Raw genomic sequence first — 22271 nt, 5'->3', positions numbered from 1 at the left:
GCCTTCCCTGCATCACGGAGAGCTGGCCTTGCTTTGTGGCCCCCACCAGTGGAGTCTCTCTCTGGCTTCTGGTCAAGAGGAATGGAGAATCTGTTTATATATAACTTTATTAAACTTTTGAAGAAGCCAGATAAAAACTAACAAGAACTGCCGGAGTAAAGAGAGAAGGAAAAAAGAAGAGAAGGAAAAGACAAAGGCAGGAGTGCAGAAAAGAAAAGATAAAATAAATATAAACTTCGGATTTTCTTTGACAAGGGTTATTAAGGACAAACCTAAATTGACCTCTCACTCTCTGGTTGCAGCCCTCCTTAACCTGCTTCTACCTTCTGTTTCTTTTCCCATCCTCAAAGCCAGGGAGGGACAATTCAGAGGAGGAGAAGCTGCTCCAGCTCTTAGGGATGGGGACCAGTCTGGAGAAATTCTCCCACTTTAAGCCTTTTTTGGGGTGGGGGGATTTTATGATTCTTTGGACCTGTTCCTGCAATTGTCTGCAGTGTTTGTAAACGCCAGCCTGCAAATATGGAGCTGCGGCCACTTTTCTCCTAAACGCACGTCCTGCGGGAGTGAAATTTCACAGTCTTTGGAGACATTCTCCCTGGAACAAAAGGGTTGTAATTTTGAGAAACAGATTCCCCCCAAATCTCCCAACGGGGCTTGTTCCAACGGCAACTGGACTTTCCTAACATTTTTCCTTTGAAAACATTTGCTTCTCATCCCAGAAGCTTCTTCAGTTCTGAAACTTCTTGGATTCAAGGGGAAAAAAGCAAGAAAGTCCATTTGCCGTTTTAACAAAAATCTTTGCTCCCCATAAACCTTCCGACCGAAGGCAGGTTCCGGGTCAGCAGGACAGTGGTGGGATGCAAACATTTTCACTACCGGTTCTGTGGGCGTGGCTTGGTGGGCGTGGCAGGGGAAGGCTACGGCAAAGTCCCCGTTCCCTCCCCGTCAGCTGGGACTCGGCAGGCAGAGAACCGATGGGCGCGGGGCCAGCCAGAGGCGGTATTTGCCAGTTCTCCAAACTCCTCAGAATCTCCGCTGCTGTCAGAACCTGCTGAGTCCCCACCTCTGGAGCAGGGTCTTTGGGTCCCAGGTATTGGTGGAGGTGAAATGGGGGCCAGCTTAGGAAACCCTCAGAACTGCCTTCCTTTCGGTTGGCACAGCCCCCTCCTGCCCCCAGCCTGCCTGGAATCTCTTGGGCCACCTAAGCCCCCCGGGAGATGCCTGACATGCCTCCTCCTTCGTGCCCCCTTAGGACCAGTCGCTGGGAAATTGGCAGATCAAGCGCCAGAATGGAGAAGAAGCACCCATCTGCTACAGGTTCCCTCCCAAATTCACCTTGAAGGCCGGCCAGCTGGTTACGGTGAGCAGCAACGGTGGACTTGGTGGGCAGGAACGGTTGGGGTCCCGGGACGGGAGAGGCGAGATGCCAGGAGGAGCCCCCCCCCCGTCCCTCTGGTGCCCATGCCAGCCGTGGGGAGGTTACTCTGCGAGGGTCGTCAACCTCTTCTCTTCCTTCTCCTGCAAGATCTGGGCTGCTGGTGCAGGGGTCTCCCACAACCCCCCCACGGACATGGTCTGGAAGAACCAAAGCTCCTGGGGCTCCGGCGACAGCTTGCGCACAGCCCTGCTCACCTCCAGCGGGGAGGTAAGGCGGCTGGGATTCGGGGGGCTGATTGGACGCCCAGCCCCAGGGCGGCTCATGGCGAGGATTACCCTGGGGGTGGGCAAAGGGGTCAGCCTTGCCGCTGGAAAGGGGACGGAGCGTTATAGAATTAATTAATTCAATTAACCTAACTCTGGATTGCGTAATTAATCCTCCGGTCCAGAGAAACTCTGGGTGGCTTATAAATGCAATAAAAACGGAGACAGAAAAACAGTGAGAAAGATAGGAGGAGGAGTTATAATTCTGGCTGCATAATTGTAAAAGGGCTGGGGGGGGGGGCTGCGCTCCTCTTTGCCCCTCTCCGTTTCCTCTTCTCCTGATCGGGGGGATTCAGGCTGCCCCCTAATTTTGTTGCCTACAAATGCCCCTTCCCCCTAAATCAATTCTGGAAATCAAGACGGGGCCTTGGTGACGCTTTCAATTCCCATTTCATTTTGAAACAATTCAGAGCGTGCAAAAGCAATTGCAGCGGTGTGTGTGTGTGTGTGTGTGTGTGTCACCTGGGACCCCAGGGATGAAGGAGGTGGGGGTGGGGTGCCAAGGGAGGCGTTCCGGCCCTTTCCCCTCCTGGTGTGGCTCAGGGCTTGGCTGAGGGGGGTCCTGGGTCGGAGGCCGGAGCCCCTCTTCTGCCCGCCTGCTTTCCTGGCCCTTTCCCTCCCAAATCCTGCTGAGCCGGGCTGGACCAGAATCCGCCCCCTCATTTCTCCCTCCCTGCAGGAGGTGGCCATGCGCAAGCTGGTGCGCACGGTTGTTGTCAATGATGAGGATGAAGATGATGAGGATGGCGCCCACGGCCACCACCACCACGTAAGTTTTGGGGGGAGGCGGAGGGGCCTCCTGGGGGCTGGGTTCAATGGGGGGGGGTGTCTCCAAATTGCAAAGGGCTTTGTCTGTGGGGCCAGGAGTCCCCTGGGAGAAATTCTTCCTCTCAAGCCGTTTGGATTTTCCCCCCCATGTTCTGCCCAGATTTCCTTTTGTTTGATGGTCTGCAAGGGAGAGTCCACTCAGAGGCCCCCAATGACAAGGAAAGCAAGCCTACAGCTGAAATAATCCCCGTTTTAACCATGATTTTAATTATTCTCAGGGGTACAAATTGAAATATTTATACCAACACAGGAGAATAGTTGTAGCTCAGAGTTGAAGGGGGGGGGATCCTTGGTGCTCTCTGAGTTCCCTTGTTCTCTTGCAGGCGTTTCAAGCGAGCTCAGGCAGCACCAAGGACCCCTGAAATATTTATATGCCTCTCCTCGTTTTAAAGAAAATGACAAAATAAGTTTAGGAAAGCCAGTACTTACTTATTTATTGTTTGTTTCATCTCAATTAAATCGACATGCCATCCGTGTCACAGACTCAGCCAACTCTGGACAAACTTTCCCCTTTGGGGTGGAGTGGATGGAAAGGTGAAGTGAGGTGATCTCGGGAATCGCAGGATGGAATCTCCTTCCCCAGCATTCACGGCCACTGGGAAAAAATGATACAAAACAAACATCTCTGAATCAAAACCTGAAATGAGAAGAACGGAAGGGGTTTGCCTTTGTGTCCATTGGACACTTCAGACCTCGTTGCAAATCCAGTTTAGCATTCGGCTGGTTAACCTGCTTCCATTTAACAGGCTTGTAAATTTAACAAGTAAAGAGAAGTGAGCTGATGAAGTTACCTAGTTTGGTAATGAAACGTCCAAGTTCACAGAGCACCAAGGAGCCCCCAGATACGAACCCAGCATCTCCAGCCCCAGGTGGGGTCTCGGTCCGGGTGGCGCCAAGCTCTGCTTCTTCCCCTCTTCCTTCCTCCTCCAGAGCCACTGCAGTGCCAGCGGAGATCCGGGCGAGTACAACCTGCGTTCTCGCACAGTGTTGTGTGGCACATGTGGGCAGCCGGCAGAGAAGTCATCCGGGGGCACGAATGTGGGCACCAGCACCATGTCTACCGGCTCCTCCTCCTCCAGCTTGACCATCACGCGCGGCTACCGCAGTGGAGGCACCAACCTCGGGGAGAGCCTCCTGCCCCGCTCCTACATCCTGGGCAGCTCCGCCCCACGCCAGCAGGTCAGTCTGGGGGCGCCCCAGCGGGCATGTGTGATCCTGGGCCGGAGGGAGGGGGCTTTGTGGTGGGAGCCCTCCGATTCTGAGTGCCCCCCCCTCCCCTTGCTGGGGAGCTCATGAGGCAGATCACTCTGTGCCAGTCCTTCCAGGGAGGCAGAGAGATGGCTGTGGGCATCCCAGGGCTTCCTGGCACCTTCTGTGCCACCCGGGGCTCCTCAGCCAGGGCATTTTGGAAAGGCTGGGATGGTCCCCACTGAACAGCAGGGGTGGGGTGGGCTGAAAACCCTGATAGGCTGCGTCCTGGGTCTGCAACGCTCACATGAGAAAGGTCAACTCCATTTGGCTTTGTGCCCAGGCTTAGTGTATGCGTTAGGTCTGGCATGGAATCCGCTCTCCGGCTTGAACAGGGGTTGGACTAGAAGACCTCTGAGCCCCCTTCCAGCCCTATGTTTCTATGAAACCTTCTTGGGGAGGGGGGGGACAGGTTTGGGTATCATGACTCAATTCCCCTGTGGAATTGCATGGCTTGGGATGGGGGGGGGGGGGGAGCAGCTCCTTTATGCTGGAAACTCCCGTGTTGAGGTTCAGCCTGGAGCAGGGATGGCAAACGTTTTCCAGACTGAGTGCCCAAACCATGCGAACGCAAGAATGCAATGCACCTGTGTGCCCCCAAAGCCCCCAAATGCAATGTGGCCCCCGCGCATGCATGCACACATCTCCTGCACATATTTGCCCCGCGCATGTGCAACCCCCCTCTGCGTGTGCCCTGCCCCCCTGCACATCCCACCCCTGCGCATTCACGGCAGAACCCAGAGACCAGTCGGCCGGCTGGAGGTGCATGCGCAAGCGTGGCGGAGCTGAGCTGGGGCTTGGCCACAAGAGGGCGCTGCATGCCACAGGTTGCAATACAATACAAGAGCAGAGTTGGAAGGGACCTTGGAGGTCTTCTAGTCCAACCCCCTGCCCAGGCAGGAAACCCGATACCGTTTCAGACAAATGGTTAGCCCTCGGGGGCCTAAAGCATGAGGACAGCCGTTTGTGCCTGTGTGTGCACGCAGTGGGCAGAGCCAGCCCACAGACCCCCACCCTTCCCTCCGCCAAGCAAATGGAAGTGGCGGTCGCTGGGACTGCTCAGTGGGCTGCACTGGGGGAGGGGGGGCGTTGTGTGGCTGTCAAAGACCCCCCTGAGGTGGGGGACTTTTTATGCAGAAAACTTTGCCTTTTGGAAAATGGTTTTGGCGATTGTCTCCCCTGAGGTTTGGTCACACAAAGAGAGCCTTGGCTGGGGAGGGGCCTGTTCTTCCTCTGGGACAGGGGGGTCCATGCGCCCCTCCCCATAAGCCTTTTGGACCGGCAGCCATATCTGCGTCTCCCACAACTCGCTTGCTGGCATTTTGAGGGAGGCCCAATTCTGGATGGGCCCTGAATCTCGAATTAAGGAGAAATTTCCTGATTGTGAGGACAATTAATCAGTTCTTCATCAATGGAGGCTTTTAAGAAGAGATTGGAGGGCCATTTGTGTGGCACGGAAGAGGGTCTCTCGCTTGAGGAGGGGGTTGGGCTAGATGACCCCTGAGGTCCCTTCCGACTCTAAGTCAGTCTTTTCTCTCTCTCTCCCCCCTTAGGGTCCTTCAAACTGCAGCATCATGTAATCGTCCGATATTCCCGACATGCACTCAAATCTGCTTTATGGAGCTCTCTGTCCTTTACGTGCTCAGAAAAAGAGGAAACCGTTTTTTAAAAAAGTTATTTTCTATGCAAGAATTTATACTTTATTATATATATCTATATCTATATATATCTCTATATAAATATGCTAAAGATGCTTCAGGGTTTTTTAAGGGGGTGGGGGAAAGTCTTTTTTCTATCTCAAAAGTTTAAAAGGAGCCCTGCCAAAGAGGTGAATCTATTACTGCCAAAAAGAAAAGAAGTTTCAGAATTTTAATATTTGTCTTCTGGTGAGGGGGAGCATGCAAAAGGACACGATCCGTGTGTGTGTGTGTGTGTGTGTGTGTTTGAATACCAAAGTTTTCTTTGAAAAACGAAAGCAAAATCACAAACGTTTTTCTCCTCCTTCTGGGCCAGTGCTTGTCAACTTCATCAACTTTAAGAGAGGTGGACTTCAACTCCAAAAATTCCCCAGCCAGTCCCTCTCCCCCCCCCCCCCATCTTAAAGTTGGCGGGGTTGTGAAACACTGTTCCAGGGTAATCTCTTTAACATTTGTTGCACTTAACCTTCTCCCTGTGAGGGGTGTCGACCACTAACTAACCATGGTTAACTCCTGCCTTGCTTCCGGGCGATTCGTGCACTTGAGCAAAAGAGTCCAACTCTTTTGAAGACACTACAAGCCAAGAGTTAACCTTTGTTTACATTTTGAAAATGGGAGGGAGACTTTCATACGGAACCCCTTTTGGGTTGCAATGATACTTGAGAGGGATGCCCCCTATTGAACCTAGGGTTCTCAGCCCTGGCAGGTTTAAGGAACTTCAACTCCCAGAATTCCCCAGCCATTATGGGGGACTGTGGGATCCTGGGAGTCGAGTTTTAAAATTGTCACGGTTGAGAAACGTGACTTTAACCTCACGTCAGTCCACTCCGGCCCAAATCAGGTTGTTTTAACCCCTGCATTAAAACACTTTAGGAGGTGGACATTCAGGGATTCTCCAATTAAAACCCAAATTGCCCTTATTTTAGAACTTCTAGAATGTCTGCTCTACATTGTCCTCTGTTCAAAAAACCCAGGTGTTCCAGGAATCCCCCCTCTGGCTCCATTGAGGATGACTTTCTACTTTTTAAACGAAATTTGATTTCACTCCCCCTGCAAAAAAGCTGGTCCATTGTCCAAATCCATCCTCCTGACGCCCCGCTTCACAGTTTTAAGTGTGGGGGGGAATTAAGTTTACTGCCACACTTTTGCTTCAAGGGATGCTGAGTAGAGACGTTGGGAAGAGCCTTGTTTTCGAATGTGGCGCCTCCCTTTGGAAGAAGAGAAGCAGCCTCAGATCCTTCTTGGCCTGCTTTGCTTCAGCAGCAATGCTGACCTCTCTGCCCGGCCCCCCCTTGCCCAACCCTACGAATGGCACACGGTGCCTGAGCCTGTCTAGAGTGCCTTGCCACGGTGGGGGGTGCAGAAGTGGGCTCCCTGTGTCTGTCGGGGGAACGCCTGGGCTTCAGGCCGCCTTCCAGGCTGCCGGAATGGTGAGGATGGACTTGGGAAAAGTGCCTTCAACTGCCTGCTGTGGAATCAGCTGAGTTTCTAGTCAAGGGGGGGGGGAATGTGGGTCTTTGGCCTCCAGCTCCTCCTCTGAGGCAGAGCTGATGCCTTTTGGCGGGTGTGTGTGTGTGTTAGGGTTAGGGTTTCCAAAATGGGCCCCGCTCTGCTCCACCAGGAGGACCAGGACCATGTCTTCTCCTGGGCTTGGAGCAGAGATCTGCAGCCTCGTGTGGTGCCTTGAGGTCTGGTTAAGTTTGGGAAACGTAGTTCTTGTATGAGGTTTGGGACTGGAAGCCTTACCTTAAACCTTTGCTGGCTGGGGAATTCTGGCAGGAGATGTCCACCAGTCTGAAAGTTGGCCAGATGGAGAAACATGGGTTTAAGGTAATGTTCTTCAACCTGATGCTCCTCAGCCTTTGGGATGGCTAGCTGGCTTCCTGACCCATGGATCTCTTCCTTGGACACCTCCCACCCCAGAGGATCCATGGATGGGATCCCTGCCCCCTGAGTCCCTTGGGATGGGCTCTTCTGGGCCCTTCTCCCCCGTTGAGAATTTGCTGGGAAACGGTGAGCCCTCTTGTGGGGAAGGACTTGGCTTCTCACCACGGATGACGGTTTCCCCGACTCTGCACGGCTTCCCGGGAAGGAGGAAGAGCTGCAGAGTTCCTCTAGAAGGCAGCCCCATCTTCTGCCCCCCTTCACCTGTGCCTGGAGGGAGCCAATCCTGAGCCTCACGCCCACCCCCTCACCTGCCCTGCCCTGTTGGCCCAGAGTAGATGGTTCTTTGCCGCTCTGCTTCCAGCTGTGATTCCTCTGACTTCTGCGTCCCATGAGGGTCCCCCCCCCAGCCCCCCTTTTCTCCTGCCATTGATCTCGTTTGCACTTGGAGAGAGGGGCCTTTTGAAAGCTCTTTCCTCAGGAGCCCTGGTGGGAGGGAGCCCCCGCGGCTGCTGAGAGGTGCCCTGCCTCCTTCGTGGGGAGAGCAAGCCTGTCTTTAAATTGGGGGGTGGGAAAGGAGGAGGGGGCACCAACTAAACCAGCCCACTGCTTGTTCCTGCCTGGTGCAGATGCTTACTGATTGAGGAGGGGTCTTTGCTCCAGCTGGGCCCCGAGGCCTCGTCCTCTGCTTGCAAGGCTCTTTCTCCATCCTTCTCGGAAAGCTCTCCCCCCCAGCAGCCCCTCCCTTTTTCATTGTGCTGTTCATTTGGGGTTCTGTCGGGGGAGGGGTCTGCCAAGGGATGCTTTGTGCTCTGATGGCAACTGTGCAGTATTTGTATTTTCTTAAAGCAATATAGTCATCTAAAACTACGGCTGTTGTGTTTCTTTCATTGGGAATGGGGGGGGTCTCTTGGGGGGGGGGCTGTTGGTGTGTGTGTGGGCTGCATGGCTTGAGGTCCCCACCCCACGTGGGGCTCCCCAGGGAGGAAGGGAGGGGGATCACTCTGGCGTTTAAAGTCATCACCCTGCCTCTGCACACACAACCTCACCTGTTGGGCTGCAGTCCAGGCTGGAGGAGGCGACCCATAGAAAAAGACCTTTGGAGGGGGAAGGAAGGTGGGGAAGACCCAGACCTCCCTCCCCCCCCACCAGCCCCACTGCTGACTTTTCTTGCCACGGTTGTTAAGTGAATCATTGCAAACGTGGTTGTTAAGTGAACCCGGCTTCCCCATTGAATCTGCTTGTCAGAAGGTGTCAAAAGGGGATTCACGTGACCCCGGGACAATGCAACCGTCATAAATATGAACCAGTTACCCAGCATCTGGAGTTTTATCGCGTGACCCTGGGATGCTGAAGTGGTCAGAAGTGGAAAAATGGAAACATCACTTTTTCACTGCTGCTGTAACTTTGGTCACTAAATGAACTAAATGAACTCTTGTAAGTCCAGGGCTCATGAGAGGTTCCAGATGGGACAGGAGAGTCACTGAGCGTTGTGTAAAAGCAATTCAGTTCTTGGCTCTTTTCAACAACTTTAATGACTTCTGACTTTCTTTGGTGTGATAGATGACACGAAAAATCCTCCCGACCTTTTGCTTTACATTTGACAACATTTCAAGCTGTTTCTCTACTTACAAAATCTTCTAATTATCCAAAATAAAATCAGTTTCATATTTTCTTCCAGCTTCCAGCAAAAAGTCCAGCAGCGATTTCCAACTTGAAACAAAATTAGATACACGCTTTAGTCAATTTTGCCATTTCCACACACACACCCCGACACACAACTACACAAAGCCCGGGATTGTTAAGATATTGTGCAACCTGCATTATCTATCAACCGAGGTTTGGACAAACGATGTAGGATACCAAACGGCCTCTACCAATACAGAAAGCGCAGCATTTACAAAGCCCCCCCCCCGCACGGGGGAAGGGAAAGGGGGCTCCGTGGAGGGCAAGAAGTGCTGCCGCCCCCGCTCCCCGCCCCGCCCGCCTTGCTCCCCATTTCAAGCAGCCGGAGTGTTGGGAGGGTCTCCCGGGTATTTCCCACAGGCGGCCACTAGAGGTCAGGCGCTGCCCGTTCTGCCTTCAAAGACCGGGGGGAAGGGGGGGGAGTCCGGGAGGCCCCCAAATCTGGAAGCGGCTGCCGGGGGAATCCTGGGAATCCTGGGAGTTGAAGTCCACCCATCGGGAAGGGGGCAAGTCTGGAAAAGAGCCTCGCAACCCCCGGGGTCCGGCCAGGGCGGGGGGGGGCAGTGCGGACGCGCCCCTTTGCGAGACCACCACGCTTCCCCAGCGCTGCCCGAGCCCATCTTTCGCCGGACGGGCCGGGGGCGCAGCGGGCGCAGGGGGCTGGCCGGAGACTCCAGACTCGGGGGGGGGGGCAGCTGCAGGGCCGGGCCAGAGGGTTGTCGCGGGGCGTCCAGCGCTGCTCTCTGCAGGTTGTACAGCGGAGCCCCGGGAAGCCCCTCCGCCCCCACAGCAGCGCCCCCGGGGACCGAGCGCGGCTTCGCAGGCTGCAAGGGAAGCGGCGCCCCCCGCCCGCCAGGCGCCTTCTCGCTCCCCCCTCCCCGCCTGACCGGAGCTGCTAACCGACCCAACGCCCGCCCGGAGGCGGCCAGAGCAACAGGGCTGTCCCGGAGTGTCTCCCGGCCGGGAAGGGGCGCCAGGAGAAAGCGGGGCCGCCGAAGGGCAACTGCAGCCGGCCACGGTGCGCCAAGGAGCGACCGCCCAGCGGAGCGTCCCCAGGTCGGTGAGGCGGCGGGGAGTCTGGCGGGGGTGGAGGTCGCCCTGGGCGCCTGTAACGGGACGCCGCAGTTGCCCGGGGTGGGAGGTGGGAGGCCCCCCGCCCGCCCCCTGCCCACTTCGGGCCCCGCTTGAAGGAAGGGGCGCCGGGGCTCCTCCTGCCGCCAAGCCCGCCCAAAGCGCCCCACCTGGGCTTCCGCGGCATCCCGGGGCCGAAGCGCCGCTTCCTCACTCCCGAAGGGAGCCGGGCGAGGGGAGGCTGAAGCGCGAGGCTCCAGAAAAGGCTGCCCGGCGGGCGAGGTCCGCGCCTAAAAGCCCCGGCAGACCCGGGCTGAGCCTCTCGGGGCAGCGGCGGGTCGGCTTTCCCAGCGGAGAAGCCTCCGCGCAGCTCCGGGACTGCCCAGCGAAGCCCCCCGAGGCCCTTCCTTGCCCAGGAGGGCAGTTTGGGGGCGAGTTTTCCCAGGAAAACCCCTCAGGCCAGCCTGCCTCGAGTTTGGTGCCTTTCAGATGGGGGGAGTCCCCCTCCCAGAATCTGGGCTCTGAAAAAACGCTCCTAACTTCAAACCGTCACTAAGCGAATGGCTGGTTATAAGTCAAGGAGTGCCTGCATTTATTGGACTCCCCCTTATTACTTGATGAATAACTTAAAGTAGGGAAGGCACCTGTTGCTCCTTCCTCCGCCTCTTCTCCCCATCACAACAGAGTGAGGGAGTGGTCCAAGGTCACCCAGCTGCCTTTCAGGGCTCAGGCAGGACTAGAACTCACCACCTCCGGGTTTCTAGGCCTGCCTCTTAACCAGCGCCACGCAGCATCCCTTGGGCTTGGGAGTTCTTGTGAAGAGGGGCTTTGTGGATGGTTCTCGTGAGGTTTTCTGACAAGAAGAGGCAGGGACCCCCCCTTCACCCTTCTGGCAGTTGGCACCCTGGCAACCGGCCGCTTGGCCAAGGTACTTAATGCATACGATGTATCCCTACTGGCTGAATCTGCACCCAGGCCCCAGGGAGGTTCTGAATTCATCAGAATTCACCTTGCTGCCATCAAAGCCCCAGGGGGACAGTTGCCAAATCCTCATCTTGCAATACAGAAAGTCTGGACTTACGACCGGTTGCTTAGCAACCACTCAAAGTTTTGACGGACCCCCACCTCAGGTGTTTATGAGCCGGTTCTGAAGTTCTGACAGCCACCCCCGGGGTCACGTGTCTCAGAGGAGCTGAGCCCCCTCTTTGCCCAGATGCTGACCTGCCCATCGTCCTCGACTGGGGGGCATTTAATGGTTTGCAGAAATTCTGGGGCCACTTCTGGGAAGGAAGAGCTTGTGGGGGAAGTTGTAAAACACGGAGCAGAGACGCCTGGCCTGGGTTCTTGGCAGCAGCAGCCAGGTTTTCCCTCCTCCCTCTGCTTCCCCCCCCCCATCACCACATCTGCTCCCCTCTGCCCCCTCCTTCCCTCCCTCCCTCCCTCCCTCTTTTCCTCAACTAGAGCTTCAAAGAGAGAAGGAAGGCAGAGAACATGCCCCCCCCCCAGGATTCCTGCACCCCAAGGGGGCCCTGGTGGATTTGGGGAGGAGCACCAGCCTCCCCTTCTGGGGCTTCCCGGGAAACGGCCCTTGGCAAGAAGGGACAGATTCTGCAAGGTTTCCCCCTAAGCTTTGCTGCCTGTTTTAAGTTTCAGGGCCGAGTAGGAAGCAGCCGCTGAAATGGAAGAATAAACCACTAAATCGTTCAGAACTGGGAGGGGGGGGATTCCTGGCATTGCGTGTTATCTGCTGATTTCCTTGCTATAGTAGGCACAATGAATAATCATAAATGCTGGACTAGAAGAAGTAGAAATTGGAATTAAAGTTGCTGGGAAATGCATCAGCCATCTCGGATGTGAGAACGGTCCTGGAAATTACAGAATAATAGAGTTGGAAGGGACCGTGGAGGTCCTCTAGTCCAGCCCCCTCCTCCAGTAGGAGACTGTATATATCATATATCAGTCCAGCCTCTTCTTGAAAACCTCCAGAGTTGGAGCACCCACAACCTCTGGAGGCCAGATGTTCCTCTGCCTTTAATGGTTCTGTTGGGGAATTTCTCCTTAGTTTTAGGTTGCTTCTCTCTTTGATTAGCTTCCATCAGTTACTGTTACTTCTGCCCTCAGACACACTTAAGGAAACTGGTTGAAGGTGAAAGAACTGGGATGGATGGATGGATGGATAGATGGAGGCAGAGCAAGAGGCAATGCCAACTCAGTGCAAATAGAGGGAGAAGTTGAAGGAGTTTCAGCCTAGAGATGGGACCGAAGGGTGGAGGGGAGCCATATCTGCTCCATGGCAGAAGATCTAAACTGACAGGCAGAGCAGAGGCCTCACCCTTCCCTGGAAGTCTTTCTCCTCCAGACCATGTAAGGTCTTCCACTTGCAATCTGTGGCTTGGAAGGTGGGCTGCACGAAAGGCTGAAGGAGGAAGCAAGGAGGCTTCCGAATTGGAGGAACGTGGTGGAGAATGCTGAGGAACGTGGTTGAGAAGAACCTGGACCTCAAGTAGGGGAGCTCCTCCAATAGCAGAGGGAGGAGAATCAGCTGCTCCCTGGAAGTCCCAGAAGGAAGCTTGGGCTTGGGTGTTCTGGGGAGGGATGCCAAGGCTGGAGAGGGCAGGCAGAAGGCAAGGGGGCTGGACATGCCTGGAGCTCGCAGGAACTCGGGCAGTGGGACTGAGGGACCATCCAGGAAGGATGGAGAGAGAGAGAGATGCGGGGGAGGCAAAGTGGAAGGCTGGGCTGAATGGGGTGGCCTTCCTGACGAAGAAGAAGGGCTTATGGAGGAAGATTCAACCCTGCCCCATTCTTGGGGAGGGGTAAAAGCTGCCCCTGAAGTGAAACACCTGCCTTTGTGCAAAGGAGCCAACCAGGAGGGGGGGTGGGCCTCTCCGCAGAGACAGACTTCGCTTTCTCTTTGCAAGGAATCTTTTTGGAGCTTTTCTTTCCTTGTTCAAGAAGGGGGTGAGAAGGACGCTTGTCTTGTTCTCCTGCCCTTGGGGGTCTGTCTCCAGGAAGGAGAAGCATTAAATAAACAGACCCCGTGGGATTCTTACTTAACCCAAGCAGTTGATGTGGCTACACTCTCTGTGCAGCTCCTTTAAAGCACAAAGATGTGGCTGGTGTGACAGGAGTGAATGTTTTTGCCTCAATTACAGGTGCTCTGCAGGTTGAAGCCTCTTCCGTGGCCTCTTCCTGCGGTTGGGGGCAATTGACCTATCATGACTGAATTGAAAGGATCTGGCTGTGCTTGTGGGTATTTTCCTATCTGCCTTGTGAATTCAGGCCTCACAGTTTACTAATTTGGCTTTCCTCTGGCCACAGCCACGCCCACATTTACATAGATAATTGGGTTAATTATCCTTGCCCCGAAGGTTTCTGCTTTTCTCTGTTGTTCACAGTTTGCTAATGAATCTCTCTTGTGCCTCAGTGGAGGAAGCTTTTTCCTTGTGGAAATTAGGAAAGGTTTGCAAGGTTTCCTTTTCTGTTTTTGAAGTGGGCTTTCTTTGCATTTTTGTTTCTATGCTCTGTGCAAGGTAGCTTTACAGGAAAAAAGGGGAAGAATATAGTGAAGATATAAGGATGCGAAAGGAGTTTGGGGTGTCTGGAGGAGCCCCCAGGATTGAATGGAGGGCTGGTTGTGCACAATGGAGACCGGCCTTTGCATGTGCACTAAACACCTCGGTTGCCTCCTCACTAGTGGCCACCCATGGAAACATCTCTGAAACTCTCTTCTCCTTGGAAAGCCTCTTGGAAACTTTTCAAAATTAATTTTGAAAATTGGTTTCAAAAATAGACTGGGCACCTGACGGGTAGGCCTCCTGCCTTGAGCAGGGGTTGGACTAGAAGACCTCCGAGGTCCCTTCCAGCCTTACTGTGTTCTCAACTAAAGCGTTCACTTTCACCAGACCGAATGAAGGTGGTTAGGAACAAAAATAGGGATTTTTTTTTTTTCTTGTAGCAACATAATTCTCTGACGTAATCGCCAGTTAGAGCCAGTCAGCACTCCATCCTGTACTGCCAAGGATCACAGATTGTGATGCAAAAGGGCAGTATGGCCACCTTAAGATGGACTTCAACTCCCACAATTCACTAGTCAGCGCTCCCCCCCCCATTCTCCATGCTTGCTGGGGAATTCTGGGAGTTGAAGTCCATACAACGTAAAGTATCTGAGATTGAGAAATGCTGTATTACGGTTTGTCTAACCATGGTTAATTAAATCATCATCAATTGAGAGGAGAGGCTTCCTGACCTCCCTGATCTGTTCCTCCCTGATTGGCCAGTCAGGCCACAATAAGTGGGCTATGTCAACCAATCAGAGGCTGTCCTCTGCAGCTGCCTTCATTCTGCACAGGAGGGCCTCTCTTCCTCTTCATCTCTTTTTCTTGGAGGACTGCAGAGGCAAACAAACACCGGTGTTTGTCCCATGGAGAGAAATGGCTCCATTTTCACCATTTTAGTCTGTTGTGGGGCTGCATTTAAGCCCTCCTACTTCTCATGACATAGGAACGTCTTGGTTGCCCCAGGTTTCTTGGGGGGGTAGCCTTGCTTGGACTCTGAGCGAGCAGAGAGCTTCCTGACGCTCCAGTGGATGCTGGGTATTGTAGTCCAAGGGGTCAGTTTGGAGGAAGAGAATGTCCAGATTCTCACTGCAGTGATCAAAACAGGCAGGTAATCTTCTACGTAAAACCATTCATTTAGTGACTGTTAGCAGTTATGTCGCTGAAATAGGTGGCTTACAACCAGTCCTCGCACTTATGGCCATTGCAGTGTTCCCCGTGGTCACGTGATCAAAATCTAGGCACTTGTTTATTTCATATATGGCAAGCACTTAGGACGGTTGCAGCATCCCAGGGACACGTCTGTCGTTGGGAGGGCCGTTTAGGACCTTCCCACAAGCAGCGTCAAAGGGGGTGGAGCTGGATTTGCTTAACGACCATGTGATTCACTTAACAACGGCAGTCATTTGCTTCACAACCCAGGCGAAGGAAAGTTGTAAAAAGAGGCACAACTCCCTCTGCAACCCCCTTGCTCAGCCACAGGGATTTTGGCCCCGATTGTGGCCGTCATTTGAGGGCTTGCAGTTCCTCTCTTCTATGAAGAAGCAGGGAGCCATTTTCACCACAAACACGGCAGAAAATGAGGAAGCCGAGACCACCTTGAGACGGTTTCCTTTGCCTCAGAAGACCTGAGGTGGGTTTCTGCCTTGCTCATCAGCCCAGACTCGGAGGGAGGGAGGGAGGGAGGGAGGAGGGCGGCGTCCTCCGGGGGCCTGGAATTCAAGGAACATTGGAGGAGGAGGAGGGGGAGGAGGAGGAGCCCCTCTCTGTCCTCCTGCTGGACGCCACATCTGGACAGGAGCCAGGTGATCCCCAGCCGCCCGACGGATGCCCGGGATGATCTGGGAGGCAGAGGCTGGACCACTGCTGGAGGTAAAGCGTCGCCATGGCAACCCCGGGATGTTCCTTCAGCGGTGGGGACAGGGATGGGCTCCTCGGACAACGGAGGGAGTTTCCTTTGCAGGGCTGTCGAGAGCCGGCTGGCTTCCCTCTCGCCCCGGGGAGACGGTTGCCCCCACCGCTGCCTCCTGCCCCCACCCCCACCCCACCCCACCAGCCCGGGTCTGCATCCCTGCCGGCTGCCAGGTACGGCTCCCGTCTCTGCTTTTAAATAGTGGCAATGAACGGGGAAAGGAATTCGGGTGGTTGCGTTTCAGCAGCTGCTCTGGAGGCAGAGAGAAATTGATTTTGCTGCTGCTGCTGCTGTTCTGAAGGGTTTTCCCAGCCATGAGATGCACCTTAAATGTATGCGGGGTTTTTTTGTTTTGCGGGGCATACCTGGCGCTTTAGAAAGGGGTTGCAGGAATTTAAACGCACGTGTTTCTCTCCCGCACCGGGGAGTTTCCCCAGCCGTTAGTTTGGCTTTTAATTAAGACTCTCGTGTCTTTTGGGGGTGCACCCTCCGTGGGGCGCCCAGAGCTGAGTCTGGAGCTGGGGGATAAAGGGAGAGGTGAGGAGCCACTGAATTGGGCATAAAAACCCACCGGGTGGGGTGGGGTGATTGTGAGCACGCGTGAGAGAGAGAGTGTTGCAGGACAGAGACGGTTAATGAAATGCAGTGATGCAACAGGGCGCCTCTCCCTAAATTTGGGGACAGGTCGTTGGTCTTCTGTCTCATCTCAGCAGCCCCCTCCTCTCTGAGAGCTGGGGGAGGGGGGTTGTGGGGAGGGGGCATGTCCTGCTCAGCCAGAAGCTTTGTCCAGTTGGGAATGGAGGAGGGGGGGGCAGGCAGGGAAGGGCTACCTTGATTTATTGAGAAGCCACTGCTTTAGGTGGGTGAGTGGTCAAGGATGCAGGGGAGGGGCTGGCCTAGAGGCAGGCTGAAGTGGGCAGGGGCCAATGAAATGGGGTCTGGGTCAAGTGGTCAAGGTCTTAAGCCCAAGCAGTCAGATGGTTAAAGGGGAGAGGAAGAAAAAAAGAAATGGAAGGAAAGTAGGAGGAAGAAGGGAAGGAAGGAGGAAGGAAATAAAAATGGAAAGGGAGGGAGGGACAAAAGGAAGGAAGGAGAAATAGAAGGAAGAGATGAGGGAATGAGGGGGAAAGTAGGGAAGGAAGGAAAGAGGATAGAGGGAGGAAGGAAGGAAGAATGGAAAGGAGGGAGGAACAAAGGAAGGAGAAATAGAAGGAAGAGATGAGGGAATGAGGAGGAAAGTAGGGAAGGAAGGAAGGAGGATAGAGGGAGGGAGGGAGGAAGGAAGGAAGAATGGAAAGGAGGGAGGAACAAAGGAAGGAGAAAGAGAAGGAAGAGATGAGGGAATGAGGAGGAAAGTAGGGAAGGAAGGAAGGAGGATAGAGGGAGGGAGGGAGGAAGGAAGGAAGGAGAGAAGGTAGGGATAAGGGAATAAGGAGGAAAGGAGGGAGGGATGAAGGAAAGAGGGAGGGAGGGAGAGAGAGAGAAAAGTGTTGCATCCATCCTTGATGGAGCTACTGCTGGTCCCCCTTTGGCTGCCTCTGATTAGGGGCTGCTCCAGGCATTGAGATGGGAGGGCTGGAGAAATGAGGTCGGTCAGCAGCTCCTCCCCCCTCCCCTCCCCTGAGTCCCCTCCCCAAAGGCTTCCCCCTTCCTCTGCTGTTGTGTGGGCCAGAGGGGGCAGCCGCCGTTGCTTCCTCAATTTCATTTTGCATCTCCGACTGAATTCTTCTCGGTCTCTTCGGCCGGGATCGCCTCCCTTTGCGCGCTCTCTACACGCATCTATCATGAGATTTTCTTTTTGCCACCACGGCCATCTATTATGTGTGATTTACGGATGTTACAAACAGCTCATAATGTATCACAAGATGTGAAATACACAAGGCTCCCCGGGATAGTAGCCTTTTCCATCCAGGCATGTCCCAGAAAGGCTGGACTACAAATCCCATCACAGAATGTCAGCAGTGGTGAGTCTTTGGCATTTTCACTGCAATACTCAGATTTTTCAAACAACCTTTGCAGGTTTGGCTTAAATGCCAGACCTATTTAATCTTCTTTTGCACCGTTTTGTCTTTTACTCTCTTTCTGAATCAGTTTTTCTAGATCGGTCCCTGCTAGTTAAAACTCTGCTGTTCAGAGTTACAATAGTTCTGGTAAAAGTGACTTATGACCCATCCTCAGACTTACGACCATGGCAGCGTCCCCAGTCACATGATCAAAATTCCCAATATTTATGATGGTTGCAGCGTCCTGCAGCCACGGGATCGCCATTTGTGACCTGCCCACCTGGGAAAGTTGCAATCCGGTATTGCTTAACATCCACACGATTCACTTAACAACGGTGGCAGTAACTTGTAAAATCGGGCCTGACTCACTTAACAACCGCCTTACTTACGAATGGAAATTCTGGCCCCAACTTCCTCACCTGTTCAGGATGGCTTCAGCCGAGATGGGAGGCGTCAGTGTGGCGTTGAGGGGGGGGGGCTGGCATGGATGGATGGGTGGGGGGGACGTATTTGCGCTGCAGCTGGGAAGAAACTGGGGGGGGGTAGGGGCTCTGGAAGAAGAGCTCTCAAAAGGCCCAGCTGGGTTGTTACCTTTTTGCAGACGCTGCTATTTTATTTGATGAGTGCTTCTTTGAAAGACATAAAAGGCTTAAGTTATTTGGGGGTTGAAGCAATAATTAGCAGCCCTAAGTAGAAGGGAGGTTTAGAGGGGGTGGCTGGGGGAATTCTGGGAGTTGAAGTCCCCGTGGCTTAGAGAGGCCAAGGCTGGGGGTCTTGCATGACCCTGAGTCGGGAAAGGTGTGAATGTGGAGGCAGCCGTGGTGTTTCACTAACCCTAACAGGCTTGGGGGGGGGGGTCTTCATGCCAAGACAAAGACTTTCGTTAAACCAGGTTTGGGGTCGTAATGGGAAGGTAGGTCCCAGTTGCTAAGCGGGACAGGTGTTAAGTGAGTTTGGCCCCATTTTACAACCTTTCTTGCCACACTTGTTAGGTGAGTCACTGCCGCAGAGGTTAAGGTAGCGGTTGTGTTAAGCAAATGTGGGCCCCCCGTTGACTTCGCTTGTCAGGAGGTTGCAAAAGGAGATCCCGTGACCCTTGCGACCGTCGTAAATATGAGTCACTTGCAAACGTCTGAATTTTGATCATGTGCCACGGTTGTAAGTGTGGAAGAATCGCTAAACGAACCGTTGTAAACCGAGGGCTGCCTGTTTCAGTAAACCCAGGTTTTGGAGACCAGCGTGTGGTGTGAACCTCGGTCCTGTCGGCCACGTTGCCTGGAGGGCTGGAGTTTGCCAAACCTCTCCCGGATCCTGGAAAGTCAGAAGGCCGAAGCTTTGAAGAAGAAGGGATGGTCTTGGTTAGCCAGAGAGGTAACGGGGACTTTAATTCCTTCCGTGGTGGCAGCGTTCCAAGAGGCAACAATGGCTGCCTTTGTGCAGACACCGTTTCTCAGCCAACGGCAAAGAGCGGACTGTGAAATCTGCCTGGGATAACCTAGTTTCCCTGCACCGTTACAAGGAACTTTCTGTCTCTGTTCTGGGGCTCCTCAAAGCTCCCCCCTGCAGGGCATGGTGTTCCCTGTTGGGACAATGCGCTCGGCCAGCCACATCCGTGCGGGACGAAATGCGAGAGGGGCCGAGCGGATGGATCCAGGCCAGAGCGGAATTCCTGCTTTTCCCCTTTCCCCTTCTTCCTTTCCACCTTTTTTGCTTGGTTGACCAGAATCTCTCCTATAACATTATATATATATTATATTTGTGTTGTATTTGTGCTGATAAATAGTCTCCCTTTATTTATTTATCAGCACAAATACAACATATTTGTTTTTGTAGATTTTAATGGGTGTAGGTATGCTGGTTTTGTTGTATTCGGGTCTTTTCCCGTGTAGGATTGAGATTGTCTTTGCCAAAACGTTGCAAAGACAATTTCAATCTTACACGGGAAAAGACCCGAATACAACAAAACCAGCATGCATATATATATATATATATACATATATATATATATATATATATATATATATATATATATATATATATATATATATATATATATATATATATATATATATACACACACACACACACACACACACACACACACACACATATAATATTTTTCCAAAAGGAAGATTAAAAACTAAGACCAACTAACATAAAGAAAGAAAAGAAATCAAAGAGAAAGCTAAAAATGCAACAAAAGAAAAAAACACAAAGAAATAGTTTCTGATCTTCCTCACCGCAGTTATAATTATAGTTATATATTTACCACTTACTCTATGGTTATAAAAACATCCCTCTTTTCTAATTTAGCCTGACTAGTCATCAGAAACATACATCATAATTTCATTTTTTCCCTGTTTCTTGCTAAAAGTCTATAAGGGGTTGCTAGTCAGCCATGAACATAGATATTGTCTTTCTTTCCTCTGATCAAAAAAGTCAATTTAGCCATCTCGGCAAGCCTTCATCAACCCTCCCTCGGTTGTGGGTCATGCTTCATCTTTCCATTTTTGTGCAAACAGTCATCTTCCTTACCTTCCACAAATCTTTTCTAGCTCATTATCCAAGAACAACAAGAATCCAGGGATTGTAAATTTGAATAGAAGACTCTCTCAACTTATGACTATTCTTTAACAGTGGCGTTACGGTGGTGACCTATCCTCAAAGTTATGACTGTCGCATCACTTTCTTGGTTACACAGTCTGGATGCTCGATAGTTAATTTGCCTAAGACTTTGATACTGGAATGTGTGCCCCAAATAAGAACAAAATATTGTTTTATAAATGTCTTATGTTTAATGGGTTTTGCTCATGAAAATTGGCATTTGATGGAGTGGAGTGATCTCCCCACAACTGAACAGAACTTCTGAGGAAAATATTAAAATCACCCAAGGCAATTTTTTAAAAAAAGTCTTTGATTTGGTGGGCAATTTAGAACCGTTTGATACATGGAGACCAAAAAAAATGGCAATTCAAAGATTCAAAACCTCCTTTTCTGAAAGAGATCCCTTTCAAAAAGAGACCTGGTGTGATTTACAAAGGCCTTGGCTACTCAGCTCTCTAAGGTAGATACACATTATCCAAGGGGGTCCTGTAACTTTGCTTCATAAAAGGAAATATAATTCATTTAGATGGAAACTAAACGAAAAGTTGCTAGGAAAAGAAGCAACAGTGGATTGTAAAAGGAAAATAATCTTTTGAAGATAAATAAGGTAAAGGCATTGATTTAAAAATGGTTTGCGATGCAAGTAAAGCTTTTATTAGACATTATTATACAACATAATAGTGAACTTAAAAAGAAGAGTCAAGAAAAGACACAAACAATTTTAAGAGATCAAGAGAAAAGAAGAAAAATTAAAGGTGTTTCCAGGGAAGATAATGGAAAGAATCGATTATGTAAAGGGACAATGTTTGATTTTGTAAATAAACCAGGGAAGTGGCTAGCATATAAATTACAAAAAAAGAAAAGAAAAGAATATTGAAGTTACGAAATGGATGATTGTCAGGTGCAAACAACCAGTCCCATACTTGTAGAGTTCAAACCAGCTACTTTATTGTTTTATGCCTATTTCACAGGAATCTTCCAGATTGGTGGTTTGCATCTGGGCCAGACTAGATAAAATACTCAGGGGGTGGAAACTTCTTGCTCTCTTGTGCCTTCGTCATGATTCCAGGCTAATTCCCCACTTGACTCTTTCCCCTGGCTTAGCTGGTCTCCAACAAAACGCAGCCATCGAAAGAACTTTTCATGGATATTCCAGTTTGTGTAAAGGAAATGACCCCTGTCTAGTGAAAAACAGATGAATATCTAACAAAAGAAAAATTGCTGAGAATTACAGAGACATTGAGACAGTTTATGTGGAGTAAATTTATAATAAGTTAAGGACTTTTGCAGATGACAGTGCTGGGTTTGGGAAATCCTGTGCTGGTTGGGGAATTCTGGGAATTGAAGTTCACACATCTTCAAGTTGCCAAGGCTGGGATATTCTGCTTTAAAGGGACTTGAAAGATTAATGGGCAAAACAGAAGAAAAGCAGGCTTCACGATTAATAACCAGCAGACAAAGGCGTTAACAAAAAATATAGAATTAGAAGATCCAACAGCACTGATGAAGAACACTGGACTTAATGCTCTGCTTGATACTTGATCCTGAAATTATTGTTAATCGGATTTCCCCTGGAATTCTAGCAGCTCTTCCTGCTACAGTTTTCTCTTCCGTGCAAAGGAGTGGAAAGCGGGAGCAAAGCCCTCTTGCCTTTAAATCTGGAATTCATTTGAGAAACCTTCCAAGTCAGATCAAGACCCTGGAATGTGGAGGGGGAGGAGCAGTTGGGAAATCTGGCTGACCCCCAAGCCACCATCACGTTCATTCCTCCCTCTCTCCCGTCCTCCCTCTAATGGGCACGGCGTGGCTAAGAACTGCAAGTAAACAATACTGTAATTTATGAAAAGTGTGCGCACACACAAATGGCTATTCCCAGATGGTGTGCATGGCAGGAGAAGGTCCAAGTCGTGCAGGGATGTTTCTGAGGATCATGTCTGGTGCCAGCAGGTTGGCAAGAAATGACCCTCCTTGCTTCCTGGAACTCTCTGTATTGACCTCCCGACCGTCATTTGCAGTTAATGTCCCATTAGGCCTTTTAATTAGCACTTTGGAGCCTTTTTATGGAAAACAGAAATAGAAG

At 51.8% G+C, this 22271-nt stretch overlaps 2 protein-coding genes across 5 annotated transcripts in view; both read left to right on the top strand.

The window, feature by feature from the left end:
- Positions 1 to 8228, top strand: part of LMNA (lamin A/C) — a 41141-nt gene extending 32913 nt beyond the window's left edge. The window contains exons 8-12 of the mRNA XM_081968046.1: positions 1253 to 1360; positions 1526 to 1645; positions 2381 to 2470; positions 3460 to 3708; positions 5331 to 8228. Coding sequence (XP_081824172.1) covers positions 1253 to 1360; positions 1526 to 1645; positions 2381 to 2470; positions 3460 to 3708; positions 5331 to 5357 — 594 coding nt within the window. The 3' untranslated portion in view covers positions 5358 to 8228. The remainder of the gene's footprint in view (positions 1 to 1252; positions 1361 to 1525; positions 1646 to 2380; positions 2471 to 3459; positions 3709 to 5330) is intronic.
- A 1316-nt stretch (positions 8229 to 9544) lies between these two features.
- The window catches only part of SEMA4A (semaphorin 4A), a 55604-nt gene continuing 42877 nt past the window's right edge, over positions 9545 to 22271 (top strand). The window contains exon 1 of one of the 4 annotated variants that reach the window (XM_081968008.1): positions 9545 to 10100. The gene's annotated coding sequence lies outside the window, so the exon portion shown is untranslated. Of the gene's footprint in view, positions 10101 to 13498; positions 13578 to 15272; positions 15306 to 15512; positions 15545 to 22271 lie in introns of those variants that run through there. The other 3 variants (XM_081968007.1, XM_081968009.1, XM_081968010.1) reach the window with 3 other exon arrangements.

Source organism: Natrix helvetica (genome assembly GCF_964273705.1).
Source record: "Natrix helvetica genome assembly, chromosome: 16".
Classification (NCBI taxonomy): Eukaryota; Metazoa; Chordata; class Lepidosauria; order Squamata; family Natricidae; genus Natrix; species Natrix helvetica.
This window is presented reverse-complemented; position numbering and strand designations above follow the sequence as displayed.